Source organism: Phyllobates terribilis, unplaced genomic scaffold (genome assembly GCF_046119375.1).
Source record: "Phyllobates terribilis strain yellow unplaced genomic scaffold, ASM4611937v1 Scaffold_3__8_contigs__length_932513732, whole genome shotgun sequence".
NCBI classification, from domain to species: Eukaryota; Metazoa; Chordata; class Amphibia; order Anura; family Dendrobatidae; genus Phyllobates; species Phyllobates terribilis.
In genome coordinates, this window is record NW_027362763.1 from 771,333,352 (window position 1) to 771,349,083 (window position 15,732).

General features: G+C 43.0%; 1 protein-coding gene across 1 annotated transcript in view; it reads right to left on the minus strand.

Moving 5' to 3' along the window:
• Positions 1–15,732, minus strand: part of PLCB1 (phospholipase C beta 1) — a 1,235,601-nt gene that overhangs the window by 936,991 nt on the left and 282,878 nt on the right. Inside the window, exon 3 of the mRNA XM_073672250.1 lies at positions 3,063–3,131. Coding sequence (XP_073528351.1) covers positions 3,063–3,131 — 69 coding nt within the window. The remainder of the gene's footprint in view (positions 1–3,062; positions 3,132–15,732) is intronic.

Here is a 15,732-nt window from a genome sequence, read left to right on the forward strand (position 1 = left end):
TGCGTTTTTTTCCACAATGATAATCCGCAGCGGAAATTTCCGCAGCATGTGCACAGCACATGCGGATTATCATTGGGGAACATAGGGAACATGGCAGGCCTTCTACCATGCGTTTTTTAAGCGTTTCTGCAGCGTTTTTGCCGCTGCAGAAACGCTTAAAAAACGCATCGTGGGCACACAGCCTAAATCAGCCTTAATGATCTTTATGAAACTTAAACATGTTTGGATGCCGGCAAGAAAAATAAAAAGTGCAGTGCTTACCTTTTAAAATTTGGACTTATTCAATTTTAATTTTTATGATGAACTGTGATCATCAACAAAAAGATGAGAAAGATCTGATGACAGAAGTTATGGCTTATTGGGACATAACAAATTTCATACTCCTTTTCAGTATCTATTTCACTGCCTATGAGATAGCTATTTTTAACTTTTTTTCTGTATTAATGTGTTTCGACATACAAAGCAATTTGATTATCTGACCAGAGAAGCATTCCAAAGAAAAACCATCAAAACGGTCTTCAGAATATATGAACTCACAATGTTATAAATATTACATGCTGTAAAGCACTTCTCCCAAGCCTTATGCATGCGCAAAATCCTCCAGGACATCTAAAAGCACTTTTGTTCAGAACGTTGTAAATTACCTTCTTTTGTGAAAGGAACAAGAACATGTTATGTTTCACAAACTTGTGGGTGCACAATGATATATAAAGTCCTATCTATGAGTCTTACACACACATCATTACAAAGGCACGTAGAACATAAAAAAATAAGTTACCAGAATTAGTGGCACTTAAAGTTGAGCAGAAAGATTCACAAGACCTTGGTCTAGCAGCTATGTGCATAGCAGTTGGACCAGAGCCCTGAGAACATCTTCCAACTTTCCTGGATCCTTGGTGCCTCTTCTGATTAGTAGGCCCTACCTGGCAGACGAAGTCCTCTTCCGATTCTTCCTTCACTCTGCGCCAACACTTCCTGCACTTAGTAGGACAAAACATCAGGACATAGTATGCTACCCGCGGCCTACTATGTGCAGAAAAGTGCCAGTGCAGAAAGAAGGAAGACGCAGAAGAGGATGTTGCCTGCCAAGAAGCCAGATCAGACATGAGTTGGAGGATGCCAGTGGAGGACAGAGCAGTGATCTATGAAACAAGTGAACAGTGAGGTGAGTAAACTATTTAATTTCTTAACCCCTTTCCAAGCCCTCTACAATCTGACAAAATGGCCACCAAGTTTGCTAAATTTGAACAAAGTTAATAGATAAAATTTGGATTTAGGCAAATCAGAATTTTTTGCACAATTCAAAGTGAATTTGACTCGCCTAGAGCGGAGTCACACATCTATACCAATGACCTGACCAAAGTTTCACTTTCCATCTCTAATAGTTAGCTTTGCATGAGCGAAGCTCCAGAAGGGGCTACAATCCCTACTTTCTATGTAATCCCACACTCAGGAGCACTGCACCTTTTACCAAGCCACAATTATGTACTTGCTTCTATGGAACTAATAAAAGGTTCCTATCAGTGTGCTCAATGAATTCCACATATTCTCAATGCCTCAGTACTGTAATCAATTTTCTCTGATTCTTCATAAGACATAAGGAGTGGAAGGTTGTTAATAGATCACCCTCCCCTTAAGAAAGGCGGTGTATTAAATGGGAAAGTAGTCCCCTACCCATAGGATATAGGGGATAGCTTACAGATCTCTGACGGTTGAGACTTCTAACAGTCCAGAGAATTGGTCTGTGGAACTCTAGTACTAGGCTCTGCAGAGCCCCATCTTGAGTGGAGGTGCAAATGATCAAACTCCACTCCATTAATTGTCTATGGGACTGCCGGAAGTAGCTGAGCACTGTACTGGGATTTCTCTGTCAGTAAAATAGACAATAAATGGAGGTCAAGAATGTGCATTTCATTTCAAAACCCGGTTCCCAGGTACCAGAATACTGTTTTTGGAGTTGCCTGGCATCCCAGTAGTTGGATAGGGGATAACTTACTAGCTTGTAAATAACCTTTTAAGGTCATTGTGATTGAGTAGGTATGGCAATAAATTAGGCTCTAGTGATAGGTCATCTAATAATTACTAGGTTATATTTTGATTTGGAGAATCTCTACGTATATAAATGTGTATGAAGTCAGGAATGATGGCCCTTTTCCCTGGTCCCTCTCCCTTTTGATTATGCACTTTGCAGCTACGATCACCTCCATACCTCATGCTGACATGATTTTTCATTGAGTGCAGTGTCTTTGAACCTTTACAGTTAAATAACCTGGTACTAATGGTACAAGGTGTTTGTTATGTGAAAAATAAGTCATTGTTCTTTAAAAAAGAATGGCCCAGAATTCATTAAACCAATTTCACCAGAATTCTGTAGTAAATTGCTTTGAAACGTCAAGGACTGGTGTAGGATTTCTGGTGCGTCACACAGCGGAGCATGCCATACGCCACTCATCAGGCCCTGCTGATTCATGTAGCCATGCACGTCTTCACCACACCACACCGCCTCATCAAGACCGGAGAGAAAATTGCTGGTTTTAATGAATTGGGTCTATACTGTATATTACAAAGTATCCAATACTATCTGAAAAATATTAAGATTTGAGAGTCCTCAGTGGTTGATACCTTTTAATGGCTAACTGAAAAGATGGTAACAAATTGCAAGCTTTCGGAACTACTCAGGTCTCTTCATCAGGCCTCCTTCTATGCCTGATGAAGAGGCCTGAGTAGTCTCGAAAGCTTGCAATTTCAGTTAGCCATTAAAAGGTATCAACCACTGAGGACTCTCAAATCCTAATATTTTTCTATCTACTGGCTAATACGCTACAAATATATATGTTTTTCCTGTATCACAATACTATCTGGGCATGGACCATTAGTTAAAATCTTCTTGAACCATCACAATAAATTAACATTTCCAGTTTTGTTGTAGAGAAAGTAACATTAGTATTTATAAAGCTAAATTACTGTATGCATCAATATATTGTAGTTTTTGAAAAAAAGAGGATATATTTTAAGGAATGAGTCAGAATATGACATTTTTAGCTTAGTGATTAATTCCTTACCTTTGGAGTTCGTGCATGCTTTCCCCATCTGGCATCTTTTACCAAACTGATATCCAAAAGTTCAGTCTCCTAGAGAAATAGAAAAGGAATAAACGTTCAAAGCTTTGTCCAAATATTAAGCATTATTTATAAATGCTATGATCACTGTGCTAACTTTATGCAAAGCATATAAACCCTTCAATAACAAGTGATTTATTTTGGGGGTCAATAATGCAAAGGGAATTTGCCAATCACGGAGATATTGAGAAAAAAGGCCCTATTCTTACACTAATTAATTATTGTTACACTCCCTCCATTTAAAAAAAATGATGTTAAGCAATATCAAAAACATTAAGATCTTAGTAAAAGTCACATAGTTGGAAAAAAAGATAAATATTTAATAAACAGCTATTATATACGGTAATTTACAAATTGCCTAATAAATTTGGCAAAAATTAGGCAAAATTAAACAAGCAAATAATAGTAATATGTATAGCACTAAGTCCAAGAGAATCGTACATCCTTACTGATCTCGACTTTAAAAATTAGAACCAGAAAACAGCAAAAAAGATTGAATCTTTTATTCATAATACCATGCTCTATAGCTGGTTTATTCTCACGCCAACAAGAGAAACCCCGAATTGCAAATTAATTTCCTTAAAGGGAATAGCAAAACTAAAAATGCACAAATTGAGGTCAAAAACCCACAATTAACATCATTTTCCATAAATTTCTCGCCAAAGAGTATCTCATATATTATACAGTATAATACCTTATTTATTGTTAAAAGTGAATTAACAACCTGTCAAGGATGTAAATGGAACTGCTGATAAGTATTAGATAACGCTTCTGTAAATTGCTTTTGAAGATACTGCTATTTTTTTCTTTTGCTGACAAATTGAATAGATTTTTTTCTTTTTGCCATGAAACATGAAATAGGTGCATAATGAGTAAACTGCGCTCAGGTAATGTACATTTTCAGAAAGTTGTGACTTCTCAAGCTTTTGAAATTTAAATCTATTTTGACAGAATTACTGAATTGTGACATATTAAACACTTTTATTAAAAAAAACAGTGAACTGATTAAATGGGTCATAAAATTAGAAATTATTAAGTCATTTAATATGTAACATAGATAGAGTAAATCTTAGTAAAGCAACTGAAGCTGTGACGTTATATCACGGTCTTACTTGCAACTTGCACCCATATACCGGTACTTTAAAAGTAGAGCACTCTGTACTTGGCACTAACTTTCTAATACCTCCATGCACAGTAAGCAGCATGCGGGAGATTGCTGTCAGTACAATTACAGCGATACCAAACTTATAAGGATTTTTATATTCGAATGGTTACAAAAATTCTGAACTTTGTAAAAAAAAAGAAAAATGTATGTGTCACTATTTTCTGAGAGACGTAACTTATAAATTTTTTTTGTCCAGCTGTGCAAGGGCTAATTTTTTGCTTGTTGAGCTGACATTTTTATTGATACCATTTCGGATTGCATACAACATTTTGATAGTTTTTTGGGAATTTTGGCTACCAAAAAATGACAACATTTCAATCTTTTTTTCCTGTTTCAGTGCTCACAGTATTATTATTTCAAGTAATTGCACATGCCGCAATGCCAAATATTAAATGATTTTTTTTAATATACAGTACAGACCAAAAGTTTGGACACACCTTCTAATTTAAAGATTTTTCTGCATGTTCATGACTTTGAAAATTGTACATTCACACTGAAGGCATCAAAACTATGAATTAACACATGTGGAATTATATGCTTAACAAAAAAGTGGGAAACAAGTGAAATATGTCTTATATTCTAGGTTCTTCAAAGTAGCCACCTTTTGCTTTGATGACTGCTTTGCACACTCTTGGCATTCTCTTGATGAGCTTCAAGAGGTAGTCACTGGAAATGGTCTTCCAACAATCTTCAAGGAGTTCCCACAGATGCTTAGCACTTGATGGCCCTTTTGCCTTCACTCTGCGGTCCAGCTCACCTCAAACCATCTCGATTAGGTTCAGGTCTGGTGACTGTGGAGGCCAGGTCATCTGGCATAGCACCCCATCACTCTCCCACTTGGTCAAATAGCCCTTACACAGCCTGGAGGTGTGTTTGGGGTCATTGTCCTGTTGAAAAATAAATGATGGTCCAACTAAACGCAAACCGGATGGAATAGCATGCCGCTGCAAGATGCTGTGGTAGCCATGCTGGTTCAGTATGCCTTCAATTTTGAATAAATCCCTAACAGTGTCACCAGCAAAGCACCCCCACACCATCACACCTCCTCCTCCATGCTTCACGGTGGGAACCAGGCATGTAGAGTTCATCCGTTCACCTTTTCTGCATCGCACAAAGACACTGTGGTTGGAACCAAAGATCTCAAATTTGGACTCATCAGACCAAAGCACAGATTTCCACTGGTCTAATGTCCATTCCTTGTGTTCTTTAGCCCAAACAAGTCTCTTCTGCTTGTTGCCTGTCCTTAGCAGTGGTTTCCTAGCAGCTATTTTACCATGAAGGCCTGCTGCACAAAGTCTCCTCTTAACAGTTGTTGTAGAGATGTGTCTGCTGCTAGAACTCTGTGCGGCATTGACCTGGTCTCTAATCTGAGCTGCTGTTAACCTGCGATTTCTGAGGCTGGTGACTCGGATAAACTTATCCTCAGATGCAGAGGTGACTCTTGGTCTTCCTTTCCTGGGACAGTCCTCATGTGAGCCAGTTTCTTTGTAGCGCTTGATGGTTTTTGCAACTGCACTTGGGGATACTTTCAACGTTTACCCAATTTTTCAGACTGACTGACCTTCATTTCTTAAAGTAATGATGGCCACTCATTTTTCTTTACTTAGCTGCTTTTTTCTTGCCATAATACAAATTCTAACAGTCTATTCAGTAGGATTATCAGCTGTGTATTGACCTGACTTCTGCACAACACAACTGATGGTCCCAACCCCATTAATAAGGCAAGAAATCCCACTTATTATACCTGACAGGGCACACCTGTAAAGTGAAAACCATTTCCAGTGACTACCTCTTGAAGCTCATCAAGAAAATGCCAAGAGTGTGCAAAGCAGTCGTCAAAGCAAAAGGTGGCTACTTTGAAAAACCTAGAATATAAGACATATTTTCAGTTGTTTCACACTTTTTTGTTACGTATATAATTCCACATGTGTTAATTCATAGTTTTGATGCCTTCAGTGTGAATGTACAATTTTCAAAGTCATGAAAATACAGAAAAATCTTTAAATGAGAAGGTGTGTCCAAACTTTTGGTCTCTACTGTATATATTTTGCAATTTCTGCTTTGGGAAAAGGAGGGTAATTAAAATTTTTGCTTTTCAATTTTTTTTTTTTTTGAGTTCAACATTTTTATTATTCTCTATTTGTGTTTTGAGACTGCAATCGCTTAATCACCCATACAATACACTGCAGTACCATAGTATTGCATTGTACTGTGAAATCACTTGTCTCCTATGATGTCCACCCACAGGTTGGGCTTCATAGGAGATTTAACACAGCAGACATGGAGGCTTTAAGAAGCCATCTGTTTGCCATGGCAGCTGATCAGCACCCCGCCAAGTGACGGCTGCCATGTTGAAGCCTCTTAAATGCCTTTGTCATGTTCGACAGCAGCATTTAAGAACTTAAACTGATGCAATGGGAGCTAGCGCTGATCGCATCATTTGGATGCCGACAGCGCAAGAGATGTTGCACTCGTGCTGTATGAAACACACAGCCACCGTATATGTACAGCGGCCATTGTTGGGAGGTTAAGGCTGCCAATGCTTTTATTTTATGATATAGAGGGCTTAAAAAAACAAACAGCTGAGAAGCAGGAAATCTGATGACAGGTTCAGGTTAAAGGTTTGTCTGGTACCGAAATACATTTTTAGGCATTGATGGTTTTAAAATAATACTCACCCTTCAACACCACCACGGATGCAGGATAAACACCTTTGGAGGTCTCCGCTGACTTCAGGTGTGATGTATGCTCTATTTGGAAGTCACAGGACTGCTGCAACCTGTGACTGGCTGCAGTGGTTAGGTGACTAGAAGAGCGCATCATCAGATGTTTCTCTGATGATGCACTCTTCAAGTCATCTTAACATTGCAGCCAATCACAGGCTGTAGAAGTCAATTGACTTTGGAAAAGAGCAGACATCGCTTTCAGATTTGGCACAGACCTCCAGAGCAGCCTGGATCCGCGAGAAGGGGAGAATGCTTCCGTTTATTATTTTAAAACCAGAAAAATGATTAAAAGAATTATTTTGGGGTCGGACAACCTCTTTAAGCTTTACATTACAACATTACTTTTCTCAAGAGTAGTAACATAAAATTAGTCACATACCCACTGAGTACTTACAATTAGAGAAAGTCACTAGTATATTAAACTAATATTTGTACAAATGCTTTGGTTTATTTCTCCGTCAGAGAGTTCTCCTTCAAGAATCCTGATCTGGAAGCAATTAAATTTTTTATTAAAATGAATGGACAATATTACTTCTAATCAGCAAACAGATCACAGCATGAAAGAGCACATTAAATTTTAATTTATAAAATCATACACCATGCTAAACATTCACTGTCACAAAAGGGCAGAACAAAACTTGTGCTAGAATAATAAAAATGATCCTTAGAAAATAATGAAGTAATGTGTGCTCAGCGCATCTGCAAATTCTTACAATGTATTCTCATACAGTATTCAAAAATCACCCTGCTTTTTTTTATGATTATGAAATTCACATTTTTCTAATTAGATATCATCAAGTCATTTTTGACACAACATATTTAACAGTGTTAGCTACATCCTAGGAGCTATAATCTTTATAATAGGAACTATAACCTTTCCCTTTTTTTTAACTGATGTTGCTGAGTAAGGGCTCTGTTGTTATCATTTTACAGTACTTTGTAATATATATATATACAGGTGCATATCACTAAATTTGAATATCATCAAAAAGTTAATTTATTTCAGTTCTTTAATAGTGTTGAGCGAACATGCTCGACACTGCTCGGTACTCGCCCGAGCATCACGCTACTCGGGATGTTCGGCGAGCACCGAGCATTTCCGGGTTACTCGGGCGGGAGCTCGGGTCTCCGCCCTGCATGTTTGGCGCTCTTTACAGAGCCAATGAACATGCAGGGATTGCCAGCCAGTCACTGTAATGCCGCAGCCATGTTGTTTGTGGGCATTACAGTGATTGGCTAGCCGCACAGCGTCACCTCGAGTATTTAAAACCGGGCGCCGCCATCTTGGACACAGTCGCTCTGGATCAGACAGTGTAGGGACAGCGCTGCTGATTTAGGGAGAGATATATCCTGCAAAATAGTTAGTGTAGGGTCTGTAAAGGCTGCCAGATCAAACAAACAGTCCTCAGGACTAATATCCATCCCAGGTATATCAGGCAGGCAGGCAGGCAGGCAGGCTGTATAGGAGACGCAGTGGTTATACCAGCAAATGCTGCATTACAGTCCTGTGTGCTGCTCCTGTTGCTGAAATTGCTGGACTTAGCTCCAGGTCCCGGGGGCCAGGAAAAATCCCTTTTTTTATCTAAATCCTCTTTTTTTTTTCCTCCTTCACAATGTACAAATACCCATCTTATTAACCTTTTGGTGTAACCCCCCCCCCAAAAAAAAAAAAAGTGTGCCTCTGATTTTTCAGACACAAATATATCTGTTGAAAATAGTCTGGTGTAGGCCAGAGAAATAGAAGTGTGGTTTTGCAGTTCTATGGGCCATTTGTATCTAAAAAAAACAGTTTGAGTGTGTCGTTCACTGTTCAGCCGCAAATATATATATATTTTAAAAAGCCTGGTATACATCAGTAAATTATTACTGTGGTTTTGATGTTCCACGGTAAAACATCTCTATTATCCTGTTTTTGGCATTTTTTGCTGTATAAAAATAATAATAGTGTCTCCCTGATTTTTCAGACACAAATATATCTGTTGAAAATAGTCTGGTGTAGGCCAGAGAGACAGAAGTGTGCTTTTGCTGTTCCACGGTAAAAAATCTCTATTATCCTGCTTTTTGCATTTTTTGCTGTAAAAAAAAAAAAAATAGTGTCTCCCTGATTTTTCAGACACAAATATATCTGTTGAAAATAGTCTGGTGTAGGCCCGAGAAATACAAGTGTGGTTTTGCAGTTCCACGGTACAAACCTCTGTATTATCCACTTTTGGGCCATTTGTATCTAAAAAAAACAATTTGAGTGTGTCGCTCACTGTTCAGCCGCAAATATATATATATTTTAAAAAGCCTGGTATACACCAGTAAATTATTACTGTGGTTTTGATGTTCCACGGTAAAACATCTCTATTATCCTGTTTTTGGCATTTTTTGCTGTATAAAAATAATAATAGTGTCTCCCTGATTTTTCAGACACAAATATATCTGTTGAAAATAGTCTGGTGTAGGCCAGAGAGACAGAAGTGTGCTTTTGCTGTTCCACGGTAAAAAATCTCTATTATCCTGCTTTTTGCATTTTTTGCTGTAAAAAAAAAAAATAATAGTGTCTCCCTGATTTTTCAGACACAAATATATCTGTTGAAAATAGTCTGGTGTAAGCCCGAGAAATACAAGTGTGGTTTTGCAGTTCCACGGTACAAACCTCTGTATTATCCACTTTTGGGCCATTTGTATCTAAAAAAAACAATTTGAGTGTGTCGCTCACTGTTCAGCCGCAAATATATATATATTTTAAAAAGCCTGGTATACACCAGTAAATTATTACTGTGGTTTTGATGTTCCACGGTAAAACATCTCTATTATCCTGTTTTTGGCATTTTTTGCTGTATAAAAATAATAATAGTGTCTCCCTGATTTTTCAGACACAAATATATCTGTTGAAAATAGTCTGGTGTAGGCCAGAGAGACAGAAGTGTGCTTTTGCTGTTCCACGGTAAAAAATCTCTATTATCCTGCTTTTTGCATTTTTTGCTGTAAAAAAAAAAAATAATAGTGTCTCCCTGATTTTTCAGACACAAATATATCTGTTGAAAATAGTCTGGTGTAGGCCCGAGAAATACAAGTATGGTTTTGCAGTTCCACGGTACAAACCTCTGTATTATCCACTTTTGGGCCATTTGTATCTAAAAAAAACAGTTTGAGTGTGTCGCTCACTGTTCAGCCGCAAATATCTCTATTTAAAAAAGTGTGGTATACCCCAGTAAACAATAACTGTGGTTTTCCTCTTCCACGGTTCTAATCTACACTTTATTACCCTTTTTCCATTGATAGTGCAAGTGTAAGCTATTTTACTTCATTTACAATGGGCAAGGCGCGTGGCAAGGGACGTGGAAGTGGACGTTCTGGTGATGGTTCATGCAGAGGACGGGGCCGTGGCCAAGGTGAAAATGTGCCACAACCAACAGCCACATCTTCTCGCTCCCACTTCTTGACCGAATTACTAGGGAAGCACAGAACAACACCAGTATTGAGAACTGATCAGTGTGAACAGGTTATTAATTGGATAGCAGACAATACTTTCAGTTACCTGGGCACCACCACCTCCGGTCTGTCTTCCACACGGTCAACTCTTAGTAGCCGTGAGTCTCGACCGCATACTCCTCCTCACCCTGATGCTCCTTCCTCCCACCATGCCGAGTGTCGTCAGACAGCAAGTGATCCCACACTTGGACACTCTGAAGAGCTGTTCACTGGTCCATTTCCATATTTGGGCCCCTCGCCTGATACGCTTGAAGTGGTGGAAGAGGAGATCCCATGTTGCGATGCCCAAATATTTGAACAGCCACGGCCACAGGAAGTCGACGTTGGCAATCTGTCACAAGAGGTGGACGATGACGAGACACAATTGCCAGGAAGTGAGGAGGAGGATCGTGGTGTGCAAGTGGAAGAGGAGGAGGTGGTGGATGATCTAGTAACTGACCCAACGTGGAAGGAGGACATGCAGAGTGAGGCCAGCAGCACACAGGGGGAGGGAGGCAGAGTACCCCAACAGGCAGGAAGAAGCAGTGTGGTGGCCGCAGACAGAAGGCAGGCAACCGTTCCCCGTAACACCAACACAAGGGACGTTGCCAGTACAAGCGGTAGGTCTTCCAGAGTCTGGAATTTTTTTAAAGACTCTGCTGATAACCCCAAAAAGGCCATATGTTCCACCTGCCATGCCAGCATCAGCAGGGGTGACAAAACTACCAGCCTGACCACCACCAGCATGATCAGGCACATGGCAGCAAAGCACCCGACTTTGCGGGTGTCACCACTGCTTCTTCCACTGTTGTGCGTGCAATAGAACCCCCTGTTGTGTGTGCAAGGCAATCCCCTGTCCATACTGCATGTAAAGATGCCCCCTCCTCTCAGTCTTCACTTGTTATGGCAGTTTCTCAAGAAACAGCATCAACGTCCACGTCCACGTCCCACCGCAGCGTTCAATTGTCCATATCCCAGACCTTTGAATGAAAGCGGAAATTCGCAGCTAACGCCCCACAGGCCACAGTCCTAAATTCGCACATTTCACGACTGCTTGCATTGGAAATGCTGCCTTTTAGGCTGGTGGAGACGGAATCCTTCCGCAATCTTTTGGCGGTGGCCGTCCCTCTGTACTCGGTCCCCAGCCGACACTATTTTGCCCGGTGTGCCATCCCCGCACTACACAAGCACGTGTCCCAAAGCATCTGCCGTGCCCTCAACAACGCAGTTACTGGGAGAGTCCACCTGACAACGGACACGTGGACAAGTGCTTGTGGCCAGGGACGGCACATCTCTCTGACGGCACACTGGGTAAACATAGTGGAAGCCGGGACCCAGACGGACCTTGGGACGGAACACATCCTCCCCACACCGAGGATTGCGGGCCCTATGTCAGTCAGAGTTGCCCCCACAGTGTACAGCTCCTGCGCATCCTCTTCCTCCTCATGTTCAGCCTCCATCTCAGATATCACCACATCAGTTACAAGCTGGAAGCATTGCAGTACTGCCTCTGCCAAGCGGCAACAGGCTGTGCTGAAACTCATAAGCTTAGGTGATAAACCTCACACTGCTTGTGAGTTGTGGACAGCTGTGAAAGAGCAGGCAGATCTGTGGCTGAGACCGCTGAACCCACATCCCGGCATGGTCGTGTGTGACAATGGCCGTAACCTGGTGGCGGCTCTGAGGCGAGGTGAGATCACACACGTACCATGCCTGGCTCATGTGCTTAACCTCGTGGTTCAGCGGTTTCTTAAATCGTACCCCGAGTTGCCAGATCTGCTTGTGAAAGTACGCCGCCTGTCAGCTCATTTTCGCAAGTCGGCTACAGCTTTCGCCGCCCTTGCTGTGTTGCAGCAGCGTTTGCAGCTTCCGGCACACCGACTGGTGTGTGATGTCCCCACACGTTGGAACTCTACCCTCCACATGTTGCAAAGGATTTGTGAGCAGAAGAGAGAAGTTGTGGAGTACCAGCTGCAACAAGGCCGTCGATATTCAGGTCAGACTCCACACATAAGACCTCAGGAGTGGACCTGGATGTCTGACATATGTACCATCCTGACAAACTTTGAGGAGGATGGTGAGTGGCGATGACGCCATCATTAGTGTCAGCATACCACTTGTCTGTCTTTTGCAACGCTCTTTGCAGAGAATTAAAGAGGAGGCATTACAGCCAGAGTATGATGAGATGGATCAAGAAGCCGTAGCGGGCGATTACACACAGCCCAGCCTCATCTCATCCCAACGTGCATTGGGGGACAATGAGGGAGAGGAGGAGGAGGAGGAGGAGGAGGAGGAAGAACAGGAGCTGCTATCATGCGTTGTAGACGGTAGTACCTGTACAAGTGTCATACCGTCGGTTCAGCGTGGGTGGCCTGAGGACAGGGGGGAGGAGGAAGAGGAGGAGGAGGAGAAGGAGGAGAGCATGGTCAGTCGTCATCTTGGTGAGGACATGGAAATCTTGCCCGTTACCAGTCTGGCACGCATGGCTGACTTTATGTTACGCTGCCTTAACCGTGACCCTCGCGTTGTCAAAATGTTGGGTGACAGTCATTACTGGTTGGTGACACTTGTAGACCCCCGCTACAAGGAGAACTTTCACTCTCTTATTCCTGAGGTGGAGAGGTCTACAAAAATGGGGCAATACCAGAAGGCCCTTGCTGCAGAACTCTTAAAAAAATTCCCATCTGAACACGCTAGCGGCAGAGGTCACAGTTCGTTGCCCAAACAAGGCGTACAGGCGAGAGAGATGCAACTCCAATCCAGCAGAGGCAGGGGAACACTGTCAACGTTCTGGGACAGTTTTCTGACACCCGCCCAGCTTACAGGCCCTGAGGCGCGGGGTACTCTCACAAGGAGTGGAAAGTTTCAAAAGATGGTGAGGGAGTACCTTGCCGATCGTACCAGCGTCCTCCGAGATTCCTCTGTGCCTTTTAATTATTGGGTATCCAAGCTGGACACTTGGAATGAACTCGCTCTGTACGCCTTGGAGGTCCTGGCCTGCCCTGTCGCTAGCGTGTTATCGGAGCATGTTTTTAGTGCCGCTGGGGGAATTATAACTGATAAGCGCACTCGCTTGTCAACTGACAATGCTGACAAGCTGACCCTTATCAAAATGAACAAGGGCTGGATTGGGCCAGACTTCTCATCACCACCAAATGACAGCAGAGTAACATAAAGTCAAATCCACTGTGTTATTTCGGGAGGTGTATTCACGTGCACCGCTTCACACCCACACATGGGTATACGCTTCCTCGTTTCGGCTGTTTAATCTTCCTCTCCTTATCCTCAGCCTCCACCACCACTATACCACCAGGGTGCCAGCATTGCAAGTTCCTCCGTCCTAATTTTTGGCAGCTTTTGCTGGGAAAGCATAAGCAAATACCATGGGACACCCACTCCCCAATAATGGGACTTATGTTTGTAATATGCTGTACTGCATGGCTCTTGTAAGGGGCATTGCAAGTTGCTCCGTCCTAATTTTTGGCAGCTTTTGCTGGGAAAGCATAAGCAAATACCATGGGACACCCACTCCCCAATAATGGGACTTATGTTTGTAATATGCTGTACTGCATGGCTCTTGTAAGGGGCATTGCAAGTTGCTCCGTCCTAATTTTTGGCAGCTTTTGCTTGCAAGGCATAAGCAAATACTATGGGACACCCACTCCCCAATAATGGGACTTATGTTTGTAATATGCTGTACTGCATGTGACGTGCCCCCTGGGCCGTGTGTACACGTGTGTGGGATACCCGGTGCCGGGTCTCTGGGGTCTGTAGTCTCCGTGGCGGTGACCCGGTCCCGTGGCTCAGGCTGGTCAAACCAGTGGCAATCTTTCTTAGGTTTTGAGGTTAATTGTCCGACTGCGCCACCCGTGGATTGCGGTCAGGGAGTACCACCGCTGCGAGGCAGACCGCTGAGGCTGGTGTTGTGTGCGTAGCATAGAATGGGATAACTCCCCTCGGGAGGAGTATAGCCTCAGGGCAGTGAGTGTGGATGATGGGGGTGATGGTGCACGAGCGCAGCAGGAACGACTCAGAGTCTTTGCAGTGCAGTTCAGGGTCTTTACTGATGATTATAAGGTAGACCCTCCCGGGAGTACTGGCTAGCATAAGAGGCCAGGTCAGTCTGTGAGCAAGCAGGAGTTCCCCTGGCCAGGTGGAGTTGTAGGCCTCCCCGTCTGTCTGCACTCTTCCTGGCTACCTTGCTGTAAGCGGGTAGAAGTAGCCCACGTCCCTGAGTGTACCGTGTAGTGCTCACCCTTATGGCTGGTGACTTGGGGCCTTCTGTTAGCCTCCGCTCCACGACGGCGGTGCTGGTCCCTTGCTTGTGACTGAGCCTCCGGGCTTCTATGGCCAGAGGACCTGAAATCCCCTGCCGGCTGGTTTCTGCTGCTGGATATATAAGTCCTCACAGCTTCGGACTCCTGTGTCCGGTTCCTATTGTCTTCTGCCAGGGCGAGCTCTGCTCAGCTTCCAGCCCCTGGTCTTTAGCTCCTAGCTCCTACAGAGCTCCTTGCTGTTACTTTCCCTTGCTCTCACTCTGACTCTGACTGTTCTCTGACTCACTCAACCCCGCCCCAGATCCAGTTTATAAGGGCAGAATTCTCCCCTCCCAGGACTGGGGCAGGAGGATGTTGCATGTTTAAGGGATCCTGACCAGGAAACCTCCCACTTGCTCTCCGACGTAATATCTCTATTACTGTGGTGACCAGACCCCTGGGGTGTCACACATGGCTCTTGTAAGGGGCATTGCAGTTCCTCATAATTTTTGGAAAGCTTTCCATTCACTGCTTAGGCCAACAGTGCACGGGAGACCCAGTTGCTATAAATCGAAAAAAAAAGGTTTAGTTAACGCCCTCTGACCTCCATGTCATTTCCAAGGGGCATTGGAGTGGCTCGAAATTTTTGGTAGGCATTGCACTCACTGTATGCCCTATAACTGTGTAGCCGAACCGCTCCTTTTGTTACAGAAACATATCCTACAAGACATATCTGGTTGACTGGCCTGATATTGATGTGAATGGTCAGTGTTCCTCCTGCTCTTTCTCCTTTGCCACCACCTCATCCATCATTCATCACCTGAAGCTTTGTTTTAACGGGAGTCATAGAACTGGGATAGTAGCAGGAAAACATCCAGCAATCCTCGAAGGAGGTAGAATATGCGCCAAAATGCTGACCACCTCAGGCCTAGCTGCTACTACATACATGCGCTTGCATTCCAAGGAACAGAAAGCTAAGGAGGTGGATGGCCTCATGATCATGAATA